Consider the following 26,682-nt stretch of genomic DNA (forward strand, 5'->3'; position numbering starts at 1 on the left):
ACCAAATAAAGGTGTTCGCAAGAACGTCCAGAATTTAGGCTCTCAACAACGTTTTTAGTTCACAACGTGGCCCATTACCACTGTATCATTGGTTGTGTACAACGAGGGACACATATGTATTACAAAGCTAAGCGGAGACGACATAATACATCAACACGGCCTTGAGTCCGTTGAAATCGAAGCCATGTTATGTGTCAACGCCCTCTGTCCACCGGTCAGGTAACTACAGAGATGGAAACGTCTATAGACATGGTTAAATTAAAAACTTGCTAAGCGTCATCAAAAACAACTAAATAAAGCAATTTTAGAAATAGCTCGAGCGCGTGGGAAGCGTAGTACTGCACTAAAAGTACTACTTCTACAACAGGTACCAAGGCTTCTTACTTCTGCAACAGGTTACCAAGGTATGATACGAAAGGGAAAACGTCGCGCAGACACGTCATCGCTCCGGCGGCAGTGATCCTGCTGCACGAACGATTACTTTAGCACACAACTGCGCTTCTCACCCGCTCAAAATTTGTCTCAAAACTACTGATATAGTGGATTTCGATGCCGCTCAGCTAGTTTATTTTTATTGGAACCATATGTCTATATTCACTAATTACAAGTTAACTAACAAATTTCAACTAATTAGCCGACAGATCGCTACGATTTGCCTTCATATTATGTCCCCCTGGCCGTATAACACGCATGCACAAACCGCATAAATGTAACTTTCAAGGATCTTCTTAAAACAAACCTGTTAATCTTACAAAGACACCCTGTGCAAAGGAGACCCATCAAAATAAAATTTCCAGCCGAGTTTTCAGACGGTATTGTGTTGCCCCTTTTTTTACCTTAGATGCACGTTTTTGTGATTTTTTCTCACTACGTTCGTTAGACAAGTAAATCTTTCAATATTTGTTACATTTCAGATAGAAAATAAAGTAGCTTTTTTACTAACTGCCGCCATTTCTTAGCCCACATGAGTCGTATTTGGTGCTATTTTAATAGGCACCTGCGTACGCGGTTGCAATCTAAAACATTGATCACTGTTCCGCTGCTTCTTCGCCGACGGGTCAATTCCCGACTGGCGGAAAATTGCTTGATACTGTAGGGAGTCCCGTTAGAGTATTACGTTTGAGGGAGGCTGTACACCACGTGCTTCGTGCTTGAATTGCAATATTCTAAAAAGAAGTCCGTAGGCTTCAGTATTGCCAAACTTAAGTTGTGAATTCTGCAAATATAAGAATTGGTTATATTCATAAGAATTCCACAATAAATGCTCATCGTACATTTTTCCACAAATGATAGCATGGCTAAAATAATAGACCAAACAATCAATCCTTTCCACCGCTTTTGTAAGAGCAATGTTCTTCCTTACGGTATTTCTGGAACGCTGTTTCCTCAGGTACTATTTCAAAGTGTATATTCTACATGTTTTTTGTTCTTTACGTAATGGTGTTAAAGTTCCTCATACAAGTCATTTCGCTTAGCTAAAGGACTTTTTACCAACTGAGCTCTTGCTAGTGTTTTTTTTTTGAGCATGCACGCTTTTTAGGCACATTTTCTTTAGTTTCACAAACACCCATCGTTGTCGTGCCTTTCAACAGGTCCAAGTGTCCGAGCTGAATTGTTCAGAGTAAGATCACGCATAGCAGGTGTTTGAACGTCAACCCATTACAGATCTCTTCACTTTCGCAAGTCATATTATAAGGCGAACGACGCGCTTTCTTTGTCCATTGTTATTATAGGTACACGTGTCTTAACTCACACAACCTCATGTATAAAAAGGGGGATTACCTACGACTTGCAGACAGAGACAGCGCTAGGCTTTTCCTCAGCACGTACCTCAGGCTGATATCGCACTAGTTTACCGTTCTTTATATTTCAATTCCTTACGATAACTGATAATGCCGGCCGCGAGTCTTCTCATTGTAATCGTCGCTTGTTTAGGTAAGCCCTCAAATATTATATATTATTGCTTCACGCGAGTTATATCTCTGTTTATTTGTGCTCCCCTCAGCTGGTCAAATAACGTGCGCTGAACTCGATCCTGCTTTGAAGAGATGCCAAGACCAAGATTTCGAAAAAGTAAGTGATTTTTCACTGCTGATGAGTAATCGCAGTGTAGTCCATTTCTTGTTTTAATGAGGGGTGTTTCTATATCGTTAAGCGCAGTTTTTGTGCGTAAGCTAATAGTTCGTGTTGAATTGTTGTAGTTCTTGTACACTGAGCGGAAAAGTTACCATAAAGAACAGTATGAGCACGGTGTATTTTTTTTTCATAGAAAAAAAAAGTCCATGGGACTTTATCACTCTCGATAGAGCAAAGGGAATGGGCCGACGCAACTTCACTGCTTGTTTATGGCGGATTTTTGGATGTAGGAGAAACTTAAAAACCATAGCAGTATCCTCTGAATAACTGAATCTGGTTCAAGGTATCACAGGTAAAGCACAGTGTCAAAGCTCATCACACTTCTATTTGAACTGTCTCGAATAATCTGAAACTAGAAATAAACTGGCTTAACAGTCCTTTTTATTACTCAAGACTCCCTCTTATCTCAAACGTAACACAGAGCGATCGGAGTCCATGGGCATTTAGAAACTTCTAAAACTTATTTTAGTGTTATGTATACCATGTTGTCTGAATAAAGCGCCGAAAAGGAACCGGTATGCAGTCTCTTAAAGCGCCGAAAAAGAACCGGCATGCAGTCCTTTGTGGTGTCATTTGTTTTGGCGGTTTAATCTCCACAGCTTGCAGCTTCAAATAGCCTGAGCATACTCTTCTAGAGAGTTCTCGTTCCTTTTTTATTAAACTATAATTAATGTAAAGCTGCACTTCATGCTTTTTTTCTGGATATTTTCAAACATTACTACATTTCCTTTACATTGCTTTGCATGCTTCGTTTCTTCTTTTTTTTACGTGACAATCATTAAATGATCTTTAAAGCAGATTTTATTTTGCCTAATGATGTTTTGTTTTCAAAGGCACAGTCCGATAACAAGTGGACGTCTGATACCAATGCCTACCTGTTATTATTTTATTACTTCTGTTACTCTTTTGGCAGCAGGTAGAAATTAAACATTTATTTTATTTATGTGACTCACATTAATTGAACGCTCAAATACCGCTGTCTCTTAACGCTTTCTCTACTAAATTCCACTCTTATTTCAGAATAAGCGCAAATATATATATATATATTTTTTATGCAATAGATTCCACCCACCCTGGAAAAAAATACGTCTGCTGCTTGTATGTAACCCGTACAGCTACAGTGACCACGCCCTCGACATTTTCTTTTATTATTTATTCTTCTCTAAAATATGCTTGGCCTTTTGAGTTTTAAAATGTTTAATCCTCTAAATCCTGACGTACACAAAAAGGATCAAAGGGTGATTCGTAATCTAGGCACTCTCATCGACTTGGAAGATCGGTTCTAGAATAAGCATGAATTAACTTAACAACCGCCCTACATTTTTCTAGGAATACGAACTAAAGTAGAATAAAAAGATGCCCTTCGAAAACATTGGCATAGACAAAAAAAGAAACAAAAATCAAGAGCAAAGTATATTGTTTGTGTTGACCAAGCGGTGGCCATTTTGGAAAGAATGACTTGAATACAAATTAATATCAGATAATACACATTACCTCCAAAATTCAATATAACTTTTCGCTATTTGGATTATGGATCAAGAAATCTGACTCGCAATGTTTTTGGAAACATAAAGTCCAGACGGAATCCAATATTATTTCTTGTTCTATAATACAAATAGAGAAAGTCTGTTATGGGCTTTTCCAGATTATTCACTTTTTTCTGGCAAGAGGCGGAACGAAACTATTAAAAGTTAGAGGAAAAAGCGATACGGCGTACGATAAAGGACCTAAACTGTTGTGGAGATAAAAGATAGGGACCTTTATTTATTTATTTGTTTATAATGCCAGCATCTCTATCTAAACGCCAAGGCAGAAATAACACAAAAAATGACTAAAACAAAACACACCAATGCAATACAGGAAAACGAACTAACTAAGAAAAATTTGAGTAGCGCGTCGTTATAGATGGTCATTAATTCTGATTCGGAAAAACTTTTAGAAAGGTTATTCTATTTGCTTATTGTGTTAGGGAAGAAGGACGGTTTAAAGAAAGTTCATATTCTGATAAAAAAAAAAGTTCGTATACTGATAAGAAAAGGTTCATCATCATTCACGTCCTATTTTGGTCAATGTTTTTGTAAATATAGCAATATCAGAGTGACTATCGTTGCCAAAGCTGGATATCTCTTTCTTTAATCGCATGAAACATCGAACGTTTCCAAAACTAAAAATATGACGCTGCTATTTCTTAGTTTAGCTAGTACAGCAGGTTGGAGGTGGGTTCCGGGCCTTCTTATTATCATTTAGCTATGCGCTAAGATCCATTAAGTATTCTTTTACCGGACCGTCGACGTAACGCTTCTTATTGATGAGGAGCTTGTCTCAGCGGATTTTGAAGGGTTCGTGAAAATCGATATAAATTGCCACACGTAAGGCCGAGCGGATTTGTTATATTCCTCTATCATCACGAATGTAGTGTGTTTCAGTTTGTGACCAGACACCAAAATTGGTTCCTTAATTTTAAATCGAAACAAATTTGCAACAATTCGTCTTTTTTTTTTTTTTAGCAACCTGAACTATATGATATTTTGAGATTCGAGGGGTTAAAATCAACTCTAAATTGTGCAAGCAAAATCTAATTATGTTTTTTTCAGATCTCACCCATGTTTCTAACTAAGACCACGCGGATTTTTCCGCTCGCGCACCTAGCTGTGTTTGGAGATTGGTGTTTGTCCTTTGACCACCTTCTTTCGGTTCTCCAGATATCTGTATCCAGGCCGATAGAAGAACGGCGGTCTGTCAAGTAGGGCCACCGCGAGGATAGCTACTGGAGTACCTGAAGTAGAGAGGTTCATCGCTTGACAGTTCCGATATGCTGTGCCCAAACTGGAAGACGGATGGTGCCGGCTTCTGTAGATTCTGACGCGAGTCGCATCACGTACTTAGTTGACAGATGCCTATGAAGTTGCCTACTAGGCGTTGCTGCTCGCAATATGGGCCTGCTTGTAGCAGCCTTATACCCAGTGGATCCAGCAACGGAACAATCCAGGCAGGTCGGTATACAGGGAAATCTATATCCAGACTGATAGAGGAACAGAGGGCTGTCAGATGGGGCCACCGCGAGGATTGCAGCCAGAAGTACCTGAAGTGGAAATGTGTCTGGCTTGACAATTCCTATGGTAATTCAGTGCCCCAACTGGAAGATGGGTTGGGTGGGCGTTAGAAGATCCTGATGCCTCACATGACGTCCCTAGTTGCCGTCTTGCAACTAGATGAAGTTCCGTACTAAGCTGATGTCGCAAATTGTGCTCGCTTATAGCTGCCATATATCCAGTGCATCCAGTAACGGAACAATGTAGGCAGGTCCGTATTCCACAGCCCAGCAGAAAAAGAGGGCAGCGCACAGAAGGCGATTTTTGCAAAGGTGTATAAAGGCAGATCTGTATCCAGACTGGTAGAAGAACGGTGAGCTGGCAGGTACAGCCACCGCGGGAGTAGTAGACAGGAGTACCTCAAGTAGAAGGGTGAATGGCGTGACAGTTCCCACGTTAATTCCATGCCCCTTCCAGTGTAACCGCTGCCTTTACCCATAGCTTGACAGAGGCAGTAGTTACGCAGAACGTGATGCGTTATTGAGAGGAAACTGCGTACGCATGGGGAGAATGGTTGGAGCGAAAGGTAGCGTCAGGAATTTATTAGTTTAAAATGAAATGGCGGGGCTAAAGCGGTGTGCACCAATAGTAACAGTGCAATTGAAACACTGCACCGTGGACAGAACCCAGGAGCCAGCTCGTGGAAAAAGAGAACCAAACAGCGTCCGCTTTCCCTTTTCTGATTTTCTGTCGTCACTTGCGATATTTTTCTGTGAGGCCCAGAGCGTGCTGGTTGCACGGAAAAGAGCACCGCTGTCTGCTTGAACACATAAAATTGCATTCCCACCTGGATTAACACAAATTTACACGTTGAAGGCGCTCGGTTTACATCCATGTCCAATCAGTGAGACGAGCGCTTCTCAACGTTCGGCAGCCAGTCGGCTTATCGACTTCCGTCCCTAGTTTCCGAACGCAAATGGTTACGTACCTGTCATATACCACACTCTGTATTAAATACATACCAGTCGTAGAGTACCTGGAGAACCCTATTTCATCTGCGTTTAGATAGTCATCAAAGTCCTGAACCAATGGATAAGAACCTCTACACCTAGTTAAAACACACGAAAGAACAGACGTCATCAAAGTTCTGAACCAATGCATAAGAACCTCTACACCTAGTTAAAACATACGAAAGAACAGATGTCTTAAAACGCCCCACGCATTGTGCATTTCTTTTTGCCGGTAGTTTCCTGAGTTAAATATTTGTGAGTAAATATGCCCACCTGTTTACTTACTTTTTACTTTTTATCTTGTTTTTGAGGCCGGATCCCGCGTCTCGTTTGTTCCTTAGCGCGTCAGCGCACGATAATCGCACTACTCTGCTGCGCATTAAATGTGCGCATTTGCACGCGGCCTTCTTTATGTATACTATAGCTACATATCCTACGTCATCTGTCGATGTCACCTACAATAAGATTAGCCAAGGAGCGAAAGGGTTATATTTTGCCTCTGCGCTACAAACGGATATGGCCCATTCGACTAATATCTATATTTCCGGGTGAAGTGCAAAAGTGTCACTTGCGCTAACTACAAAATGACGTATAATGGTATGCAATCACAAGGCATCTTATCATGACTATTCAAGACCTCCCATAACTAATCTTTGCACGTAATTTTGGGCAGCCGGCGAGTCCGGCATGTAGAGATGGACAAATTTCGAAACCCCATAAGGATGATTATAATGCAATTAAATGCAAAGGTGCATGCGAGCTGGACAAGAATGACGAAAATAGTCCCTGGAGAGGGGGAACAAGAGGGACAAAAGACAAACACAAATCTCCAAACACAGCTAGGTGACTGGTGCGCGACCGAAAAAATCCGCCTGGTCCGGGTATCGAACCCGGGCCAGGCGGCCCGGGTTCGATACCCGGACCAGGCGGATTTTTTCGGTCGCGCACCAGTCACCTAGCTGTGTTTGGAGATTTGTGTTTGTCTTTTGTCCCTCTTGTTCCCCCTCTCCAGGGATTATTTTCGTCTTTCTTCCCATAAGGATAGCCGGCCCTATCATTACTGAAGAACACCTCTAACCAATATTTTAGCTCTTCTCAACTAGCTATGCATGCGTCTCTATAAATTTTATCATCAACCTATTCTCACCTTTTGTAGTGATCGGGCTTTACAATATGCATAGTCTTGTTCCTTTTAGAATTGTCTCCGAATGGCTTCTTCGTTTAGTTAAACCGCAAACAGCACCAAAATTCTTGCTAAAGTGTATTAAAAAAAATTAAGTTAAACAAATAGGAGAGGAACAATATTGCCTTATTTTCCCCCCAGAAAATGCATAAATATAGCAGATATATCCCAAACGTTGTTGTTTTCCATAACTTCACAGAAAACAGTGTACCCGTCTAAATAACAGCGTGTCTGCTCGTATTGATCACATTTGAACTGTCAATGTATAATTTTCATGTTTTAATTTTTCAAAGAAACACCTCCATGAGCGCCATCCTAAGTAAAACAGTTTTAGCTAACTGGACAGCCTCAGTTACACCATTACAGACATACAGATTCACGTTTTATAGCCTGTTGCAAGCTTAACACTGCGCAGACGTACTACATTCGTCTATGCCTAAAATTACTAGAAATACTTTTGAATATTTTATTGAGGGTGATTCTTGAATACAATATTTGTCAGAACTTCTGTTTTACTGTGTATCTTTGTATACGCCAAGTTAGTTCGTTTGCTTCTTGGATCGCCGGTGGTCACAGCTCAAGTTCGGATTTTAACGTACACTTGGTGGCGTATGTTCTTATACGAGGCAAAAGACTGTCAGCTTTTTGCGCAAACGATGCAGCTGCGTCGGGGCTCTAAGCTCCCACATTGTCTGTTACCGTATTCATGGCTGCCTTGTCTCTTTGTAGCGTCAGATACACTGGCTGTGGTTGAGCAGTTTCGCGTTGCTCGCATAATGAGCCGTGCTGAGTGCTGCGCATGCGCGAGGAGCAGTGACGTCACACGGCCCACACTGGCGCCGCCGCGTGCCCAGCTGTGCGCCTCCGTTGCGCAGTAGCTAAGTCTGACGCTGCACCGCAGCCGCTTGATAGCGCCACTCATTTTGTGGGTATAAGCTCACGCTACGTATATACTGCCATAGCCGAGCGAAGCCACAGCAATTTTTTACGACAGTCGCAAATTCACCGATACTTTCAGAACCGGAACTCTGCACTCGAAAAGAGAAACAGAAACGTGTTCAAAGAGAATGTTGCTCTTTGCCAACATGAACCACCAGGAACGACGTGGAAAAATCAAAGTCGAGGTGGTTGCTAAAACAACCACAAATAATGGCGTCAGGGGGCGGCGTTTCCTTGCACACGTGATCAGTGCCTCTTGTAGATTCTCGCCTCCTCTCTCACGCACAGAGAAACATGTCTAGATTAATTTGCTAGTTCTATAGTTTTATGGTCTTTTGTGCTCATTTGCCTTATACTCAACAACGGATACGAAAGCCTTTAATGGAGAACAAATAACTGTGTAAACACAGGTTAATAGCTGAATGCCGTAATTATTCGAATTTCTGACCTTACATAGACACCCCCCGCAACAAATTTACCTTTGTGGCAACAGCGCGTTAAAAGTCAATCGAGATCTTGTTAGCTTAATGTTAAAATTGTTCATAGAACGGAGCTTCTAAAACAAAAACCCATTTATTCAAACTCTATAAATATTTTCAGCATTTCTGTTCGCTGCACTTTTTCGCGTGGATTAATGAACGACTGCTCTCTTTCTTAATCCGCTAGAAACTGAAGTATTAAAAACAAATACGCATCGAGATAATTTTATATAAATTACAGCGTTCTCCTTGTTTGTTTTTGTGTAATTTCATTTTATAATATATTTATTGAAGAATTTCTTTTTTATGTGAACTAGCCGGGATATTCGCCGGGCTGCACTTACACCTGCAGGAATGGGTCACTGGAAGATAAAACAGTATATTGGGGTGAATATAGAGATGCTACCTCCTGCGTTGTAAGTACAACTTCACAATTACTAAGATATTTTTTACCCTTATTCCCTTCATTTGTAACCTGTAAATGCATGTACAAGGCATGACCGTGCCATACATATTTCAGTTCAAGATGACTGCATAACGTTATGGCATTTATTATCAAATTTTTGTATTCGTTATTTATATTGCGGGTCACATGTTCAAATGAGATTACACAATTCATTTATTCAAACAAATAAACATATTACTGAAATCAAACGTGTTGGTCACCTTGTAGATGCAGTGCGACAACTCATTTAACCTTTTTGCAGTAATAATTTGATATGAACACTTGAACCTATAAAATTGACATTTATTGTACAATCCTCAAGCAATGACTCAGCTCATTTAAACGGACAATTTTGTAATGTAGAGTGTACTATTATATTCTGTCAAAAAAATTTACATATTTATCAGTATTATTCCTAATACGAGGAATTATCTTAATGGTTGTCTTGGTTTGAAGATCGTACGAAAACTTACGCATTCATACGTTTTATATAACTGGTGACTAATAGGATGTCCTAAATCTCGATAATACTTCAGCGCAGACATTTCTTGACTGACTTAATTGTTACATAAGACCAATGACGTCCGATGTATTTATTAGTTTAGAAGACTCTGACTTGTATCAAGGAAAGTTGTTCCGATCTTCTTCCACGTTCATCACTGTTCTTGGAAAACACAAAATATAATCTCGAGTCCAACAGAAAACTCCCAATGCAATCCAGGGAATTCCCCACAAGCTCTCACTCAACATCAAGCAGTTAGCTGTAATTATTATCTAAGTTCTGTATTTTTGTAATCTTGCAAGCTGTCAAAATATGCGGTTTGATGGCAAGGTAAAAATACGGTCATTGTTTCAACAAGCACGTTACTCAGTTGAACACGGGCTCCACGATTATTGTTTCCAAAATTACGCTATTTGTGGGCAGACGTACATAGTACAAAGCGGCGATGTTTCAATTAAAACAGTTTTCTGAATTATAACTGCGGTTCGGCACCTGCAACGCATGCATGGTTGGCACAGAGTTGCCACAAACAGATGGTCGACAATCACGCATCTTTTAAAACTGAAAAAAAAAATCTTAAAGCGTTTTTCTTTTTTTATATCCTGACGAGTGCGTTGGCACGCCATAAACTTTCTTAATTTAGGAATTTGTTTTAATCCTTGTTACTTTCTTTTTAAAACCGAGCGTTCCGAGATATATTCTGTAATAGGCGTAAATATGTTAGATTTTTACTGTTGTCAGTAGCAGGGTAGGCGGGTTTACAGCTTGAAAAAAATTTCGATTAAACCAGCTGAACGTTAGCGTCCCTCCGTGGTGTGTGTGTCTGCTTCTCATCTGACTTTTTAGCTGTTCCAATATAATTAAATTAAGCACCGTAATGTAGTTGCAAGCTACTTTTCCTCACTTTCTGCTTTTTTTTTTTTTACGCCTGCGGCTTCTTTATATGCTCGATAATCGATTTAGTTGCAGAAGATTGAAAAAAAAAGGTTTCTGAAGTTTACTGTTTTAATAAGATATTTGCTCAAGAAGTAAACTTACCCTTTCACTACGGTTGTGATATTCCGTAACATTGAATGATATTATTTCACGAATTATGATTACGCATGCTATTATCTATAGCTCATCTACGGAAAAAAAAGATGCTACAGCTCAACGCTAATTATCGCTGACAGTTTTTTTTTGCACATGCGTATATGTTGATTTATTGGTTCTATATTCTTTCCATAAAACATGACTCAATCAGAACTAAAGTGGCATCAACTAACACATGAATAACTAAGTTTCCAGGCACAAGTATGTATATGATAAAAATTTAAACCCATGTTTCAACGCCTAATTGACATCGCTTGCCGAGTAGGGGTGCGTGCCAAAAAAAATATATCATGCTCCAATCTATTTCCCGTCCCTATTGTAAAAAAATGTATACGTTGTACAAATCAAGGTCGTTCAAGACAAGCAAAGTTTAGTTTAAGCACATTCTAGAAAAACCTACTTCTTGATTACATTTCCGGAAACGTTTAACATAACGATCGCGATTCTCATTGAAATGAAGGTGCTCTATAAGCGTCAATCCTAATACATCGCCGCTGAGTACTTTTAATCACGGTACCCTAGACGTATTTCAGCAGCCGTGTTTCCTACCCGTAAGACGCTATTCCTTTATACAAAGGGACCGCGGTATATTATAATGTATTCGAATTACCCTGGTTTTCCGATACATGTGTGTTGTCGTACAAATTCAATCCCGGAAGCTTGGCTTTTCAGAATGTATATTTTTACTATATGAATCAATATTGTTGTGGTATATGTGAATTTAAGAAACAACGTTTTCATTGCAGGCTCTTACAAATGATAACAGTACACAGTTCACACACATTGGGACTTGCAAAAACGGAAAATGCGTTCAATATAATGAATGTAAGGAGACTTGCATTTAATTTTTATATTTAAAATGTCGAGAATAACACAATTAGCGATTTTAATAATGATTTGTATGGCACTTAGCTCTTTGCCAAGTATTGTTACCCATCTAACATGCTGCATCGCCAATACCTCAAGAAGGCACTCGTTAAGAGTTTTCGATCCGAGTTTTTATGTAAACTTCCTGCATGCAGTCATCTTTGCTCAAATTATGTGGCCTGAAAAATCAAAGCATGCCCTACCATTAGAGGCTTGATGACATTGGAGACCTTGTCGAGTTGTAGCACAATCAGCCGAAAAACGTGGCAGAATAGAAATGAACGGCACAAAATGCATCCTACGGGACGAAGTTGAGTGCTTTATATATTCTTACGACTTCTGCTATACTATTAGTTGGAATGCTCTGCTGCGTGTTCAGATCGGAGGGAGGACCGGAAGCGATGATTTTAGCTTAGGAACAAAAACTTTATTTCATTTGACGAAACGAGGTACGAAGCATTGTGGTAGGATGGATGTTTGGGCCAGCTGGTGAATCATACTCTACGGTCACAGTGCAGAGGAAGGAACAGTCACTCACCAGTAACTCAGAAAGACAAACACACGCGCTGAACTTACAACATTCGTGTATTCAGCTACTTCGTTCTCCTCTTAAACATCTGAATTGACTTTCCAGAACGTGATAAGCAGAAGAAATAGCGCAAAATACAAAAAGGCGAAAGGCAAGACAAGAGGGAAAAAAAATAAACGTAAAAATAAAGAAACAAAAAAAAAAGATTTGCTTTTCCCGATTCGGTTTTTTTTTTTCGTTTTTTTTTTTTTTTGCTTTTTTCTTTTTTTTTTGTCCGGTATTTCGCCTTTTTTTCTAGTATTTTATGCTATTTCTTCTGCTTATCACGTTCTGGAAAGACGATCGAGAAGTTGAAGAGAAGAACGAAGTAGTCGAATACCGAAGTTATAAGTTGAGCGCGTGTGGTTGTCTTTCTGAGTATCTGGTGTGTGATTGTTTCTCTCCGCTGTCACCGTAGAGTTTGAGAAGCATCAACATACACGGAGCCATGGAGCGCGAAACGAGCGCAAAACCGCTGGTGGGGAGCTGTCACCGGTCAGCAGGCACGTACACTCGTGAACCATTAGAAGTGAACAGCCGTCTTCTTGTTTTTGACGCTCCTGCAAGTTTTGGAGCGAGTTCTGTTCCTGAAGATGGCTAGAACGCGAAATTAAGACCCCCAAGCCAAGCACCATTTTATACGTTGAGAGTTAATATAGCTTTAGGGAGCCATAAAGCAGCCAAGGAACCAAGTAAGGTGTTCACCTTAAAATTGCCGACGGGTGCACATACGGTCATCTGGTTCCACGTGTGTAGGGCAAGACTGGGACTTGCAAAACATAATTGCTTGGACTAGCAAATGTGCTCTGCAACTGAAGCAACAAAAAATCATGTTTGCAACTCTCCTGAAGTAACGCCTTCGTGCAGTGCGTGGTAACTTCTGAATAAAGAATAAGGAAATAAAGAAAGGGCAAGACCGACAAGCAACACTGGTGGCTTCAGTGTTATCTCCTCTTCAGCTCTCGTGGACCTGTTAGTGTGGAGCATTCCAGACAAAAGTTTCCCCTCGAGAAGTATTGGATATTTGAGAAGGGTAAAATAAGTAAGCACCTCCCCGAATGTCATATTGAGAGTCACAACTGTGTTTCACAACAAAACAAAGTTAAGCTGTAGCGCGTAACATTCACGCAACACTGGTCCCAGACGAATGTCTGTCCAGACATGCTCATGACATGTACCTTCGGGAAAGTGAGAGAAATCATGTCAAGGGCTGTTTTCATAGCGTCAACCGCACTCCACCTAAGCCTGATGTAACACAATCACGGTTATAAAGCATCGTACAGTTTCACCGCGTCATCAAGATGATTGTGGTTGATAAGCTGCAGTAGTGCATAATGCGGGTATTGGTCATGTGTAACTGTACAAAGAAATATTTAAAAAAAACTAATTCCTAATTAAGCTGATTATTGCTGTATGAGAAACATTATAAGTACCTGCTCCTATGCGCGAAGTCCCGCAAATTAAATATTATGAAAAAATTGCGTGGTATTGCCAAATTAACTCACCAACAACGTTTTTCTTGTGCGGAATTATCGGAACCTCAAATTTGAGTTCATTTATCAGGCGATGGGCACAGCCTCAAATATGGTAGTTTTGTAGGAATCACGTTACTCGCGGTGTGCCACAATCAAGTAGGCGTGGCGCAGAAAGATGCAGTGGAGTGCCACTGGAGCAGGTCGCCTTTTATTTCGTAAGACCGCAATGCGGCAGCCGTTAGAAAGATACATCGGCAGCGGATTTTGTTTTTCTCACATAGTTGATTTTGCTGAATGTCTACATTATCCCCGACAGCGGAAGTTTCGTAACCAATTTTGTGTAACGTTCCACACACAACCATAAAACTACTTAATTGTATACGAACACCTTTCAAGTTTGGTTCTCAAACTACATAAAACAAATTCACATTCCGCTTTTAAATTGTTTATATTTGTGCCTCGAATTTCCTACTCGAGAAAACATTATCATTTCAAGTGGATCATAAACGAATGATCGTTTATTTTAAGGATATACAGTTATTTTCAAAGCAAAACATTTCTAGAGAGTGTTTCACTAGCCCGACTGCTTAGAGGAACAAACGACGTTCATAAACTGAGAATAATATCCATAAAAAGATCCAGCTATATGTTTCAACTCCGGAGTTCCTCCAACATACTATTTTTAATTCCTTTTAATGTATTTGTTATAAACCACACGTTACAAGGGTTCATCATTAGCCATGTCTAATACCACGCAAAACTAATATTTCATACATTTCCATTACGACAGCGAACATTCAACAAGTATGGGACCGACTTCCTGAGTTGCAAGCAGAGTTTCATAATTGTGACCCCATTTCAAGCGTGAGTTTCGAAACAAATAAATATAATTTTAAAAAGTAATACAAGCCAGACGTACAGTAGAAACGATGTTATTGCTTAACTTTCTTCTCCAATCTTCATATTTGGTATTTAGGCACTACACCTCATTGGCAAGCTAATGCAATATTCTACAGTGAACAGGCAACTCAATATTGAGCTATAAAACTAACTGTATGGTTTTGTTAAATCCTTTTTCATAGAAACCATAGGTAGTGTGTTTGAGTTAATTTGTGGCAACGTATCAAAATATATCATGCACGCTACGCGTGTCGAACCAATGCAAAATTGTTCACAGACTTGTTAGGCGAGAACAGATATTTTGGCGATGTGCCTATGTGCCCACTTAAAATAAATTAATTACCTAACTTTTTAAAACAAATATTTGCGCGCAGACTGTCCAATGCAAAGTATGTGGAACACATTTAGAAATATATCGTGTCATTTTCAACAAGGTGGCCTACGTGTGTTTTGTTAGTTTCGAGCTGTTCTTACACCTCGTATTTCTCGCGCGATACTTAAAAAACTCCGACGTGCACGTACAAGTTGTTTTCTAGATTTTGACATTTTTTTATGTTTAAAACCATTAGTCAGAATACGACCTTCAGCAATAACGACGCCATTTGATTATTTCAACGCGCTTTACAACTTTTGTATTAGATGGTGTGCGTACAAAAGTAATGTTTAAAAGTTAGGTATTTATTGTTTGTTAATTAGCCACTTGTGTTTATCACAAAAGTTTCATGTCTCGCTCAATAACACTTTAAAAACTACTGCATTGTTTCGATATATGTAGCGTGCAGAAGCTAGTTTTATTAATTTGCGTTATTTATCTGAAACTCCCCGCATATCTATCCCATTGATGTTAGGAAGGAAATGTTGCCGCCGTTTTATGAAGAGTGATTCATGGCGCTTTGTAACATGCCTTCTTCAGAACGATACTGTGGAAAACTGCCTGTATATTTGCAAGACAGATGTCCACGGATATTCCTACGGACTTTACCAGGATCTTAGCAGATGCAAAGTGAGTACTATTAAACACGTAACAGTAAGGGCCCAGTTGCGTTGTTTCAAATATATTATAGATTGAGATAAAAGCTGGTCCACATGTTTGTGTTTAATTGTGGCTGACCGTGTTCCGATTGAATTCGACTGTTTACAACGAGCGATCACGCCTGCATGCTGGCGTGCAGGCGTGTAACTGGACTGAAGGTTTGACCGTATTTACGACACCCAATCTATCCACTCTTCATGAGCAATGGTCGCTTAATACATTGTCAGGAATATTTAGGTAGTAAAATAATGGTGACTAAACATACACAAATATACGAAAAAGTACGTGACATTATCGCCAACAAACGTTCATTGCGAAAAGAAAATTATAAAATTATAGCGGGAGGAAGAGCCCGTAATGTATCCACGTCCGCCTTCCCGAATCCGACTCCTCCTTGCTTCATTCATTTATTGGCATGATAACGTAGAAGGTGAAGGCATTTTTTAGACATTTAGAGATGTCGCAAGTTGCACATCTGTGTAACAATTGTTAGTGACGTTACACCGCTGAATTTGAAATGTAAAAACTTGTAGCCCGAAAGTAGCGCAGAAGAGTCATTGGCCGTCACTTGGTTTATATTCATAACGTGTTTAGAAAGTGCAACGGAACACCACGGGAACCGCTGCGAAATGCGTAACTCGTGCTTAAGATTACAATCTGTACGAAAGAAAACATAATTGAGAAGCGATAATCATTGGATAAGAAAGAAAAAAATCCTAAACGCCCCACGAAAGGAATCGAACCGACGGCCCTACGATTTTGCAACCGAAACTCAACGGCTGCGCCGGGAAAGTTTTTCTTTCTAGCTTATTTCGCATTAAATGAGCTTCCTTTTTTATTTTTATTTTTGATATGGGGGGGGGGGGAAGGAGTAGGGCAGACGGTTGGCAGCAAAGGAATTGTTGTGGACGTGAACGCGCACTGTCCCACGCCGGCCTTCGGCGTTTTCACGCGTTAGAACAACAAAGGCAAAGAAAGATAGCTTTACGTCAATTCTTATTTATTGCCACAATGCTTTCAGTGCAGAGAAAAGGCATGCAGGCTAATATTTTGCTAACACACAAGCCGACTTACGGCCAACACTGATTGACTAGAAGAATCTTAAAGCAACCAGCCCGTCGAGGACAGGAAACCAATCTGGGACATATCCCAGAGCCTGATACACCTCTAGAATTTGTATGATACTCCAAGAAAAGAACCGGCTTGCAGGCTGTACATTACACTGGCATGGCACGTTACCCTACGGCTCTTACAGATAGAGTGCAATCCGACCAACATAATGATATCATATGGTAGAGTGCTGAGTCAACGGGCAGAAACCGTACCTCATGTGCAGTTTAATGAAAGTCCTTCAGATAACAATGTAGTACATCCGAGTCCCAACAATCTAAGAACTAGTTTTGCATCTATTAAATAATCTTTTCGATTAGAGTTTTGTGCTTCTAAAGTCCTCGCATGCTCTTATATACTCCTCTTCCTTCCGGTGGCCGCATTCGAGCTGCAGCGACAAAGCGAGGATGCACGATCCAACAAATTATTATAGAGATCACTGATTATCACTAAGACAATTGCATACTTTTGAAACCTGGATACCTTATTGCGAAAACCTACAAAACCACCAATGACCTGTTTGTTTATTGTGATAAGGCGTAGTTGATCTATGCTTTTTCCTTTGTTAATGTAAACATGTGAAATGGCTGTTCCTCGGCTACAATTGGCCCTTTTATTGCTTAAGGTCTACGAAATAAGAGTAAATAATTTAACAATGATGACTTTATTCAATTTAAGACAAAATTTAGGGTGATAATATTATTTTCTTTCTGTGAAATATTATCTTGAAATTAAATTTTTGCTAGTGCTTTGCTAGTGCTTTGAGCATAATTTATGTATTGTAGTAAAAACTGCAAATTAGTATGATGATTTGGTTTTGCATGACCTATCTCTTAAGATATATTTTTTATTTCGCACATTTAATTACTTATTTAGCGAAAGATGCAAAGACACGTAGGCTTAGTTATGGCTTGTGCCGCAGAAATATGTCGTGTTAAACATGATTCAGCTCTATATCAAACAATTTATTACATTTGTTTAAGAAACCAAATGTTTACCGAAACACGTCTCTTCTCTTTTAGCTCAAAAATGGCGGGGTCGGCATCTGCTTGAGTGGATTTTGCTACGGAAACGAACAGTTTTCGAAAATTGATAACCATACCCTGAAACCTTAGTGAATAAAATAAAAGGGTACTGCTTCTATTTCCTGTACGAAATATTCATTTGTTCCTGTCCTCCAAATACTTCAAGATAAACAAATTAACGGCATAGTTCTATTTACTCAGTCACTATAAGTAAAGAACCAAATAACTACCTATCCTGCAGGGTCAGCTATTATCGAGGTTATGGGAGGAAGGTGGTATATACAAGTATGTTTGATACTTCCAGAAAAAAAAGAGATCTGCAATACGAAAAACTGCCAAAATGTCTTGGTGGAATTGCCTTTAATTTAAAACAACACCATGACTTAGGACACACCTGTGTTTTTTAAAATTTTCTCATACTTGGCTCAAGAGTTTCCCTTTTTTAAATTTATCTTTCTGAAACATCAGGTTGTAAATTCTCAAGATCGTAAACTGAATCACATGATATGTTCAAATTAGACAATTGAGTGTGTGGGACGTCATTGGTTCCTTTTCATAAATAATTGAATACATAAATAAATCATTATATCAATCAATATATTAATTAATTATATTTATTGCGCCCAGAAACAGCTTCAGGCTTTAGGAGGGGTGGAAGTACATGATCAATACAGATGGCGCGCAACGCAATCGTGGCTTAAATAGCTGGATATCCTGAGTTATCCAAGTAACGGCATCGTTTTATCGTGTCGCGGGCAATCCTACTAGGTGCAGGCGACGAGCCGCATTTGGGCTTATGAGGTATCCTGCATACGGACGCGCACGCTCCTATTCGTCTGCTGTGGCTGCCGCAGACTCGCAGCTGTTTGCAAGCGCGCTCCCATTAGTCTAAACTAGATTGCGTCACGGCGCTGCCGCGACACACTACATTGGCGTAGAAGCGATTTTCGTCTCAATTACGTCCCAGCAGGTAACAGATTTTCGATACTTTGAATCTTATTAAAATCTATCCAGTGCTTTATTGCGGCTACGTAAGTGACTTCTTGATTGCGCGCGCATGAATGCGTGAGCAAGTCCACGTCCTCGGCCACGTTCTTCTGAAAAATTTATATAAGCTTGATCACGCTGGGGGGGGGGGGGGGGGGGCAAAGTCTTTGAAGCGAGATATGCGTGATAGGACATACATCTGTCGGCGTTCGTCTGGGGGGCCTACCGTAAAGGCTCTTCCTGTTGCTTTCGACATTATATATCAATATGAATAAATAATAGTTTCTTGAGTTCCCGATGATCTCGCATACGTCCTGCGGCCGTCTGCCTTGCAAGATCATATCCAAGGTGGAAGATGATAAGAGAGATGCGCCTCAGCGGCGTCGCCTGGCCACTAAGCAAGTGTGCCGAAGATTACCACCCATTTCCGAAAAACGCCAAGAAATGATGCAGCATGAGAGGAATACGAGAAACCCTCCTTATTCGCTTACTGGTTTTTATGGCAGCATGGCGTGCCACCGCGCCCACGCCATGCTGCCAAAACATGTGCCATGTTTCGGTTCTGGAGTACTTGAGAGCCCGTGCTCAACCAATCTTTTATTCTTATATGCAATTAAGGCAAATATGGGGAGGGCGTTCACGTACCCATCGAGACACTCCCCCCCCACGATTTCGGTTTAAAAGAGAAAGTCAGAATGCTCTGGCTTTCCAGTTCGCATGCACCTATGCAAAGTTGGGGAAACCGTGGTGACCTGAGGTGGCTCGACGATTGCTTGTGGACCCACTGCTTGTGGTAATGGTTGTAAAGCTACTGGTATTTTATTTACTGTCACCATTGTCTCTACGCGAGATGACCGTATCTCACCAAACGCCGGGATTAAATTTCTTTTGGACTATTCTGTTGGGGGTATCGCGGTACTTGGCCATCAGGGATTGATACGATTGCCGTGACTGTGCCAAGTGATTCAGACTTCCAGTTGTACTTCGACAGAAGATGAACCTTTGGGTGTGATAACAGTAGCTAGTACCCAAAACTGACCTGGCCTGAATGTTTCTACAATGAGCTGTGCGTTTTTGGTGAACAACGTGCGTCTTTGGCTTGGAGTAGCTTCCGTTTCAACTGTTTCACAATAAAATCGCTCCAAAAGTCCGAACACAGATCTTAGTGACGCTTTGGCAGCATTCACCTGGAAAAGAACCTGTCAGATTATGAGGGGTCGTCGAGTACACAAATAACAGCCTGGCTATCTTGGTCATAAATTTTCCGGAGACGGTCTTTTTCAGCTTGTGCTTTACCAGCTGAAATCTTGCCTTGGTTCCTATTTTTGATGCAGGATGATATTCTGACACCTTGCTGCTCCAGGTGTGATTTATTCAACAAAACCCGAGGAGTTGCGCCAATATAAATGCAGTACCATTTCCAAATACCATCTTATGGCAGAGACATCCTTGTCATCCGTACCCGGCCATCATCAGAATGTAAGCGAAATAGACTCCGACATTGTTGGAACCTTGGAGTTGGGTCTACACCTTTCTCTACTAGATTGTTGGGGCCGGAGAAATTATCGATGAAAACCTTGTGCACTCGAAAAGCCCTTTGGCGTGCCGATCTTGGTGCATTTTCTTGGTGCTGTATTGACGACGAAATGCTGATGGTTGTTCTTTAGGTCAATCTCGGTAACTCTGGCCGTACACCAGAAAGCTTCGTCCACAACTCCTCAATCTGGGAAATTTGGTATTGGCCCTGAACTGCATCAAGGTTCACAGACACCTTGGAGCCTCCGAAAATGAAAATGCGATCATCTTTATTAAACACTTCGACGATCAGTGCTGACTAGTTGGAGGACATTACCCGTTCCAGAGTATACCCTCATTGTAGTCTTTGCAGTTTTGGGGAAAACTGCAAAGGCCACGTGACCTCAACACCATTTTAGTTTCCCCGCCGCTAAACTTAGCTGGAATATGACGTCACGTGACTTGATGTCACGTCACCTACGAATAAATTGAGTTTCTTCGCTAGATTTGGCGGGAAAATTAACGTCACGTGACCTAAACAACAGTTAAATTTCCGCTAAATTTGGAGGGAAATTTGCGTTTACTTTTTTGTTCGTTTTCTACAATATTCTTTGTGAGCCCTTTTCGCATGAATTTTTGGGGCAAGGTTTTTATTTTTTATTTCCGGTTGCTCTTGTTCCCCGAAAACTAGCATATGTAGAAAGGTGGATAGTTAAGATAGCTGGTAGTTGTATACGTACGTTCTTCCTCTTTCTCTGTGTCTTATACCGCTGTGTTTTCTCTGGAATCCCCCACATGCCGACAGAACCCGCATCAATAAATAAGCAAATAAGTAATAAATGGGCGTTCAGCATATTCAGAAGGGCACTTGACTGGAACTTCACGTGCCAGTGCATTACAAATCGGGTTTCAATTAAGTCTCAATAAATGAACAAAGTAACAGAACTGAATCCTTCGGTTTTTCTTCTGAGCAAGCCCACGACAAAAGCCTGGGTTTTATAATTTCAGTCTGCAAACCCTGTGTTTTCCAACATTTTTAGGGTGAACTATACGACGGACGAGAAAAATTGTGAAACTTTCTCTGTGGTTAACTGTTCCGTAAGCTATGTGATGCGCAAGTCATCACGTATCTAATGGGGACTTGAAGAACTCAAGAAACTCTCCAATGTGCGCCAACCTCTGCTACTGACTTTAAGAGCTCTCTATGAATGTTTAAGCACATTAAGAACTTGTTTAAGAATTTGGCTCAGAGTCACCCCCTAGTACTGCTGCTGAGTTTGAAGAATCAACGGGTCTGGCATCAAGGACAACAGAGGGTTATTGACAACCTAATGTTGATTTTGACATCCGGCCCATTATTGACCCTGATTTACCCCAGCAAACCAACCATACTCCTTGAATATGTCTTTAAACATTGGCGCACTGCTATGAAAAAAAAAAGAAGACAAAATCTAAGACATCAGGCGCACGTTTCAAAGGCACTCAGCGGAACCGAGCGAAAGTACGCACAGATTTAGGAAGATAGACCGGCCCTGCTCTGGGGGTGTAAATATTTTTAAAAGTTGTTCATTGAATTAAAAAACACTGATTGAGATGGACAACACTCTATTGCCTTGTTTATTCTGTCGCAAAAGCTTAAAGGACACCTAGTTAAGGCTCCAGCGAACGAAGCTTCGTCTGTTAAGGTTTTCGTATAACATCATGCACGTTCCTGCACGCACGAAGTGGCGGCTGACTTTCTGTCTAGAACTTTCGGGGTGAACACACTAGAAAACGTAATTGAAGACAGGATCTGAGCACAAGTGCGAGGTCAAACTTCACACCTTCCTTGAACAAAATAAAACGCTGAAAGATATTCACATTTCCATGTGCCAAAGTTTAACACGATTCAGCACAGAAGGCTGGACAACCAAAAATCCGTTCAGTCAAGAGTTCAGTGGATGTATGCGCCTAGTATGCTGTCAAAGAAAGTCATGTGATACTGTTGTCAAGACAAGAATCCAAGTCCTGAACAGCATACACCAAGGACACCAAGGAATCGTTGAGCGCAGAGCACGCGCCCTTGCTTCCGTGGGGTTGCTAGGCTCTCCAAAACATATTGAAGAACTTCTCAAAATACCCGCAATGCATTCAGAAACCAAGCGGTTGATGGGGTTTTTTGATACCAACTCCGTTTCATGAGCGCAGTAAGTAGGTGCAAGTCTATTCTACTTGTCAAATAGTTAAAAGCGGCTGCTAACGAAGCATTACTCCAGGTACCCAGAAATTGTTCCTTTGACCAGCAAAACAAATACAGAAAATGATATCGTCTTTATTTTTATTTGCTGTTTAAAAGCAATTAATACCTACCACCTCTCACAGTATTTCGCCTGGTGTGAATTATCTTCCATCCGTCGCCGTGCATTTATAATAATGTACGTTTCTGATCTCCATCACTGCGCACCTAAGTTTTCGTCGTTGCCATCACGGTTTTTCTGGGTGCTTGCTCGTTATGGTATCTTTTTCTGCTTATAATTAGTTTCCTCTGTCATTGTGGTTATAGCGTCTTTGTCTACTTAGAATTAGTATGTTCATGTCGACGTCATTCTCTGGAAGTTCCGCAAGTTTGTTTAGAACATGAGGAGACACTGGCATGGGTTGCCAAAAATCAACAAATTTGATAAACCAACCTGACGATGAGGCCTTCTTTTACATTTAACAGCTGCATTGCCGAAGTCGCTGCACAGGTAATTGCGCTATTTAAACGAAAAAGAGTCTCCCTTCACCTTGAATATTGTAAACTGGAAGGGAGTTCATTCACTTGACTTTAAAATTTGTTCTTTGTTTCCAAATGTTAATTTGACTAAAGTATGTTATTCTACAAGGGTTTGCTGAGACGTCTTCGGTCTCCGGGGAGATAGATGGCCTTTGCGCAGTGAAAACACAACTGTAAGCATGCAGTGTGTATAAAAAAAGGTGTAAACTAGTCTGATTCCAGCTATCTTTTGTTTCCTCAACTGAAGTTGAAGTTGAAGGGCTTTTGGTTTGACCCGACTGCGATTATTTAAGCCAAAACGCACGTAGTGCTCGACACCTTGTGTGCATACCTCGGCATTCTCACTCATGAGTGCGATCACTCACGATCACTCACGCTCACCATCAGATTTGAGGTGATCGTGAGTGAGGCCGCGAGTCTCGAAAAATTGTGATTGTGAGTGTGAGTGTGATCGTGAGGTACGTGAACTTATGAGTGTGAGTGTGAGCGTGAGTCCTGAGAACTGATGAGCGTGAGTCTGATCGCGAGTGTGATCGCGAGTTCTGAGAACTAATGAGTGTGAGTGCGAGTGTGAGCCCTGCGAACTCATGAACGTGAGTTCGACCGTGAGTGTGATTGTTAGTTCTTAAAACTCTTGAGTGTGAGTGTGAGCTTGAGCGCTAAGTGGAGTACTCATGAGTGTGATTGTGAGTTTCGAGGCTCATGAGCATGAGCCTGAATCAAGACGTGAGTCTTTGGGTGGATATGAGTCCGGTGATCGCATTAGTCTGCGTGATGGCGTGAGCCTGAGGACCATGGCCAGGATGAGTCGCGGTGAGCGCTGGTATATTCTTAGCTGGGTTGGTCACGTGAGCTCCCGGGCCGTCTTAGTGGGCGAGGAGACTCTCGCTTCGCAGGTACTGCGTGGGGTTCGGGCCTTCAGAGTTGGTTTGGGTGTCGCTCGCCTGCTCCTTCGCCATGTGAACGCGCCGGTTCCTGTGGAGAGCGGAGGAGGGGGGGGGGGGGGTGCTTGTTCTTGCAGGCTCCTCCTTGCCAGCGCCCTCCGCAATGTCTCAACCAGCTGTAGAGGGCAGAGGGGGTATGAGGAAACGAGGGGGGGGGGGGGGGGTCGCTTTCGTCTCTCCTCGGCGTTCGCTCTTCGCTTCACGGCAGACTGCGAGACGCCAACGGACTGACGGCGCCTCGAGGCGGTGCGGTAACGTCGGAGTTGGGGAAGCGCTCCAAACGCCTAGCGCTCCTCTCTCTGTGGCATAGAAAGGTTCGTGTGTATTTCGGTTCCTGTTGTCAAGTTGGTGTCAGTGGGCACAGAATTTTATGATTGTGTCAACTATAACGTTCGCACAGCTGCAATAAAATCAAATGACTCGCATGATCCTCATCAGCACCCGGAATTTCATTTCTCCGCGCACCTCAACGTACCTTTCGCAAATGAGTCATCAATCAGGAAGTGCAACAAAGGCGGTGTCATGATCGATCGAAGCTTCGAGTGAGGTCTTTTACATTGTGCGATATCATGCTGTTAAGTGTTGTTTGGGGCAAGATGGCGCAAGTGCAGGACAGCCAGCCGGCAATGGCCAGGCGGCGCCACGAGAGTGCTGCATTCGGCGCCACAAGCGGAGTGGCTAGCCTGCCCGTCGGGCCGTGGCGAGCGGCGGCGAACCCGATTTCAGCAGTCCCCGTGTGCACGTGCGCGCCATGTCCCTTTTTTTTTATGCGGTTTTTTAAGACCATCGGGAGCCTTGATAGGTCCAAGTGTTGAGAGCATAATCTGAAGCTGTCATTTGGACACCTGTTTGAACTGTCTTTGTGCGCTTGCGGCGTCGCTCTATAATAATCGCCGCCCGATCGGTCTGTGATTCGCTCGTCTCCCAGGAAGTGACACAACGCAACGAGAAGGCAGCGAATAGGTTTACTGTACTTCCCGGTTGCCCGTCTTCGAGAGCCGGCAGTCCGGACCCGCCGACCCTAGTTGTCGCCCGTCGTTCATAGCTGGCAGTCGGAGTCCGTGTCCACGCCTGCGGATCGTCCTTCCCACGCACTGCGTACGCTAGCTGTTCCGGGCTATCACAGCTAGAGCTTCGCTGCAGAACCACTCCTGGACCGTCATGGACTAGGCCGATAAGGCCAGGCTCGCCGTTTCCGCCGGTCCTGATCCGAAGCTCGCTGGTGGAACGCTCCTGGGACCGACATGGGCCGGACCAGCCAGAACGGCTGTATCGTTCCTGCCCGGCCCCAGCTTCGTGCAGCACGCTCTTCCTCTTTCCTCGTCGGCTGGCCCCCGCTCGCGCCTCGCTCGACCGTCCTCTTCTTCTCCCGGCGCCCCCACGACACTAGAATAAAATGTAGGTAATTAGAACCAAACTCTCCATGCTAGAGAACAGTGCACAAGTCTGGCGACACGATATGAGAAGGATATTTACGCTTCGCATGAGCTTTTCCCAGAAAAAAAGTGAGCATCCTGTTTTCCGCACGCCGTCACATTTGTTACCAGACTCAGCATTAAATTTGGTAGCCGAAACAAACAAAAATTTGTTCTACGAAAATCCACTATTTAAAAACTTGCATGCTTGAAAGGTTTTGGTTGCAACCGCGCGTGCCGAACGGCGCGCGCGGTCGCAACCAAATGCACGCCTACAACTACGAGTGCCGGAACAAGTCGAAGGGCATCTCGCTTGAAGACCTGATCGCCTGATTCTCGACGTCAAAGCGAAGCAACAATCGGCCCGATTTTTCCTACTGTATTTCTCTAAATGGTTGTCTCAGAGACTGCACATCTATTTTCGTTCACTTCAACAATTAATGTAAAATTCACTTACTTGATGCATCGCACTCCAGTAATCCACTTTGTCGCCGTGTCGCTTCCCAAGGTCTTAAAGGGAAGCGGTAAAGTCTGACGCTTGGGTCACCTGCACGACCGTGGCAGTCTTTCAAGCAGCAGTAGCGGCGTTTATTTTTGGGGAAAACTCTAGGCTTAGGGGAGATGTCACAGGAACCCGGAAAGGTCATAGAGACGTGAAGTTGAGACTTAATTTTATGAAAAAACAGTTCCAAAAAGGCTCACGCCGATCCAAAATGCCACGTTCACACGTGGTTTCTAAATGTGCCCGCCCACAGTCCTCGCGACCCAGGCCGTCCTGGACTATCCAAGTTGTTTTATTTTTCAGTCGCTAGATGGCGCAACGTGTCGTGCCAACTTCCAAGCTGCATTGCTGGTTGCCTATGGGCACACTTAGCAAACTGTGGAACCTACGACTCAGTGGGCCAATTAGAGCGTCGCATAGAGACAGGTGGCATCTAGAATGGACGCCTGTGAGACGCTGCCATGTGTCTAACTCTAATAAATCTACTGGCTCATCGGGATTCGCAGAATTCGCCGTGTGCCATGTGCCTTCGCTGACGGAGGCGCGCAGTGGCCGCAACGTCGCGGCGCCTGCCCCACGGCCACGGCCGGGTTGCCGGCGCGCCGGCTGGATGCGACTCCGAGGCGCCAATTGCCCGGGCTTCTCGGGCTTCGTGCGTGACGCTGTGCTCCCCTTAGCCGTTGTTTATTCATGTTTCTTTTTTACGTTGTTATGGTCTAATGCATAGGTGCTCAGAGTGAGGCAAGAATTTCTTGTAAAACAAAAATA

The 26,682-nt window shown here is 42.3% G+C and overlaps 1 protein-coding gene and 1 pseudogene across 1 annotated transcript; one reads left to right on the forward strand and one right to left on the reverse strand.

Moving 5' to 3' along the window:
• The first annotated feature begins 1,892 nt into the window (after window positions 1-1,892).
• LOC120843193 lies at window positions 1,893-17,886 on the forward strand. The gene is made up of 7 exons (XM_040214450.1): window positions 1,893-1,935; window positions 2,006-2,073; window positions 9,097-9,195; window positions 11,565-11,643; window positions 14,519-14,592; window positions 15,542-15,631; window positions 17,794-17,886. The coding sequence occupies exons 1-7, from the start codon at window positions 1,893-1,895 to the stop codon at window positions 17,884-17,886; spliced, it is 546 nt and encodes a 181-aa protein (XP_040070384.1).
• Window positions 17,887-19,748: 1,862 nt separating this feature from the next.
• The window catches only part of LOC115317929, a 29,553-nt pseudogene continuing 22,619 nt past the window's right edge, over window positions 19,749-26,682 (reverse strand).

Source organism: Ixodes scapularis, unplaced genomic scaffold, assembly GCF_016920785.2.
Source record: "Ixodes scapularis isolate PalLabHiFi unplaced genomic scaffold, ASM1692078v2 PGA_scaffold1__304_contigs__length_218370807, whole genome shotgun sequence".
Classification (NCBI taxonomy): Eukaryota; Metazoa; Arthropoda; class Arachnida; order Ixodida; family Ixodidae; genus Ixodes; species Ixodes scapularis.

What these genes read in the sequence shown, in the direction of transcription:
- LOC120843193 (XM_040214450.1), top strand. Translation starts at nt 1,893, where the DNA reads ATGCCGGCCGCGAGTCTTCTCATTGTAATCGTCGCTTGTTTAG. An exon ending in AAGACCAAGATTTCGAAAAA is followed by an intron (nt 2,074 to 9,096) that starts GTAAGTGATTTT and finishes TATGTGAACTAG; the next exon opens with CCGGGATATTCGCCGGGCTG. An exon ending in ATTGTGACCCCATTTCAAGC is followed by an intron (nt 14,593 to 15,541) that starts GTGAGTTTCGAA and finishes TGCCTTCTTCAG; the next exon opens with AACGATACTGTGGAAAACTG.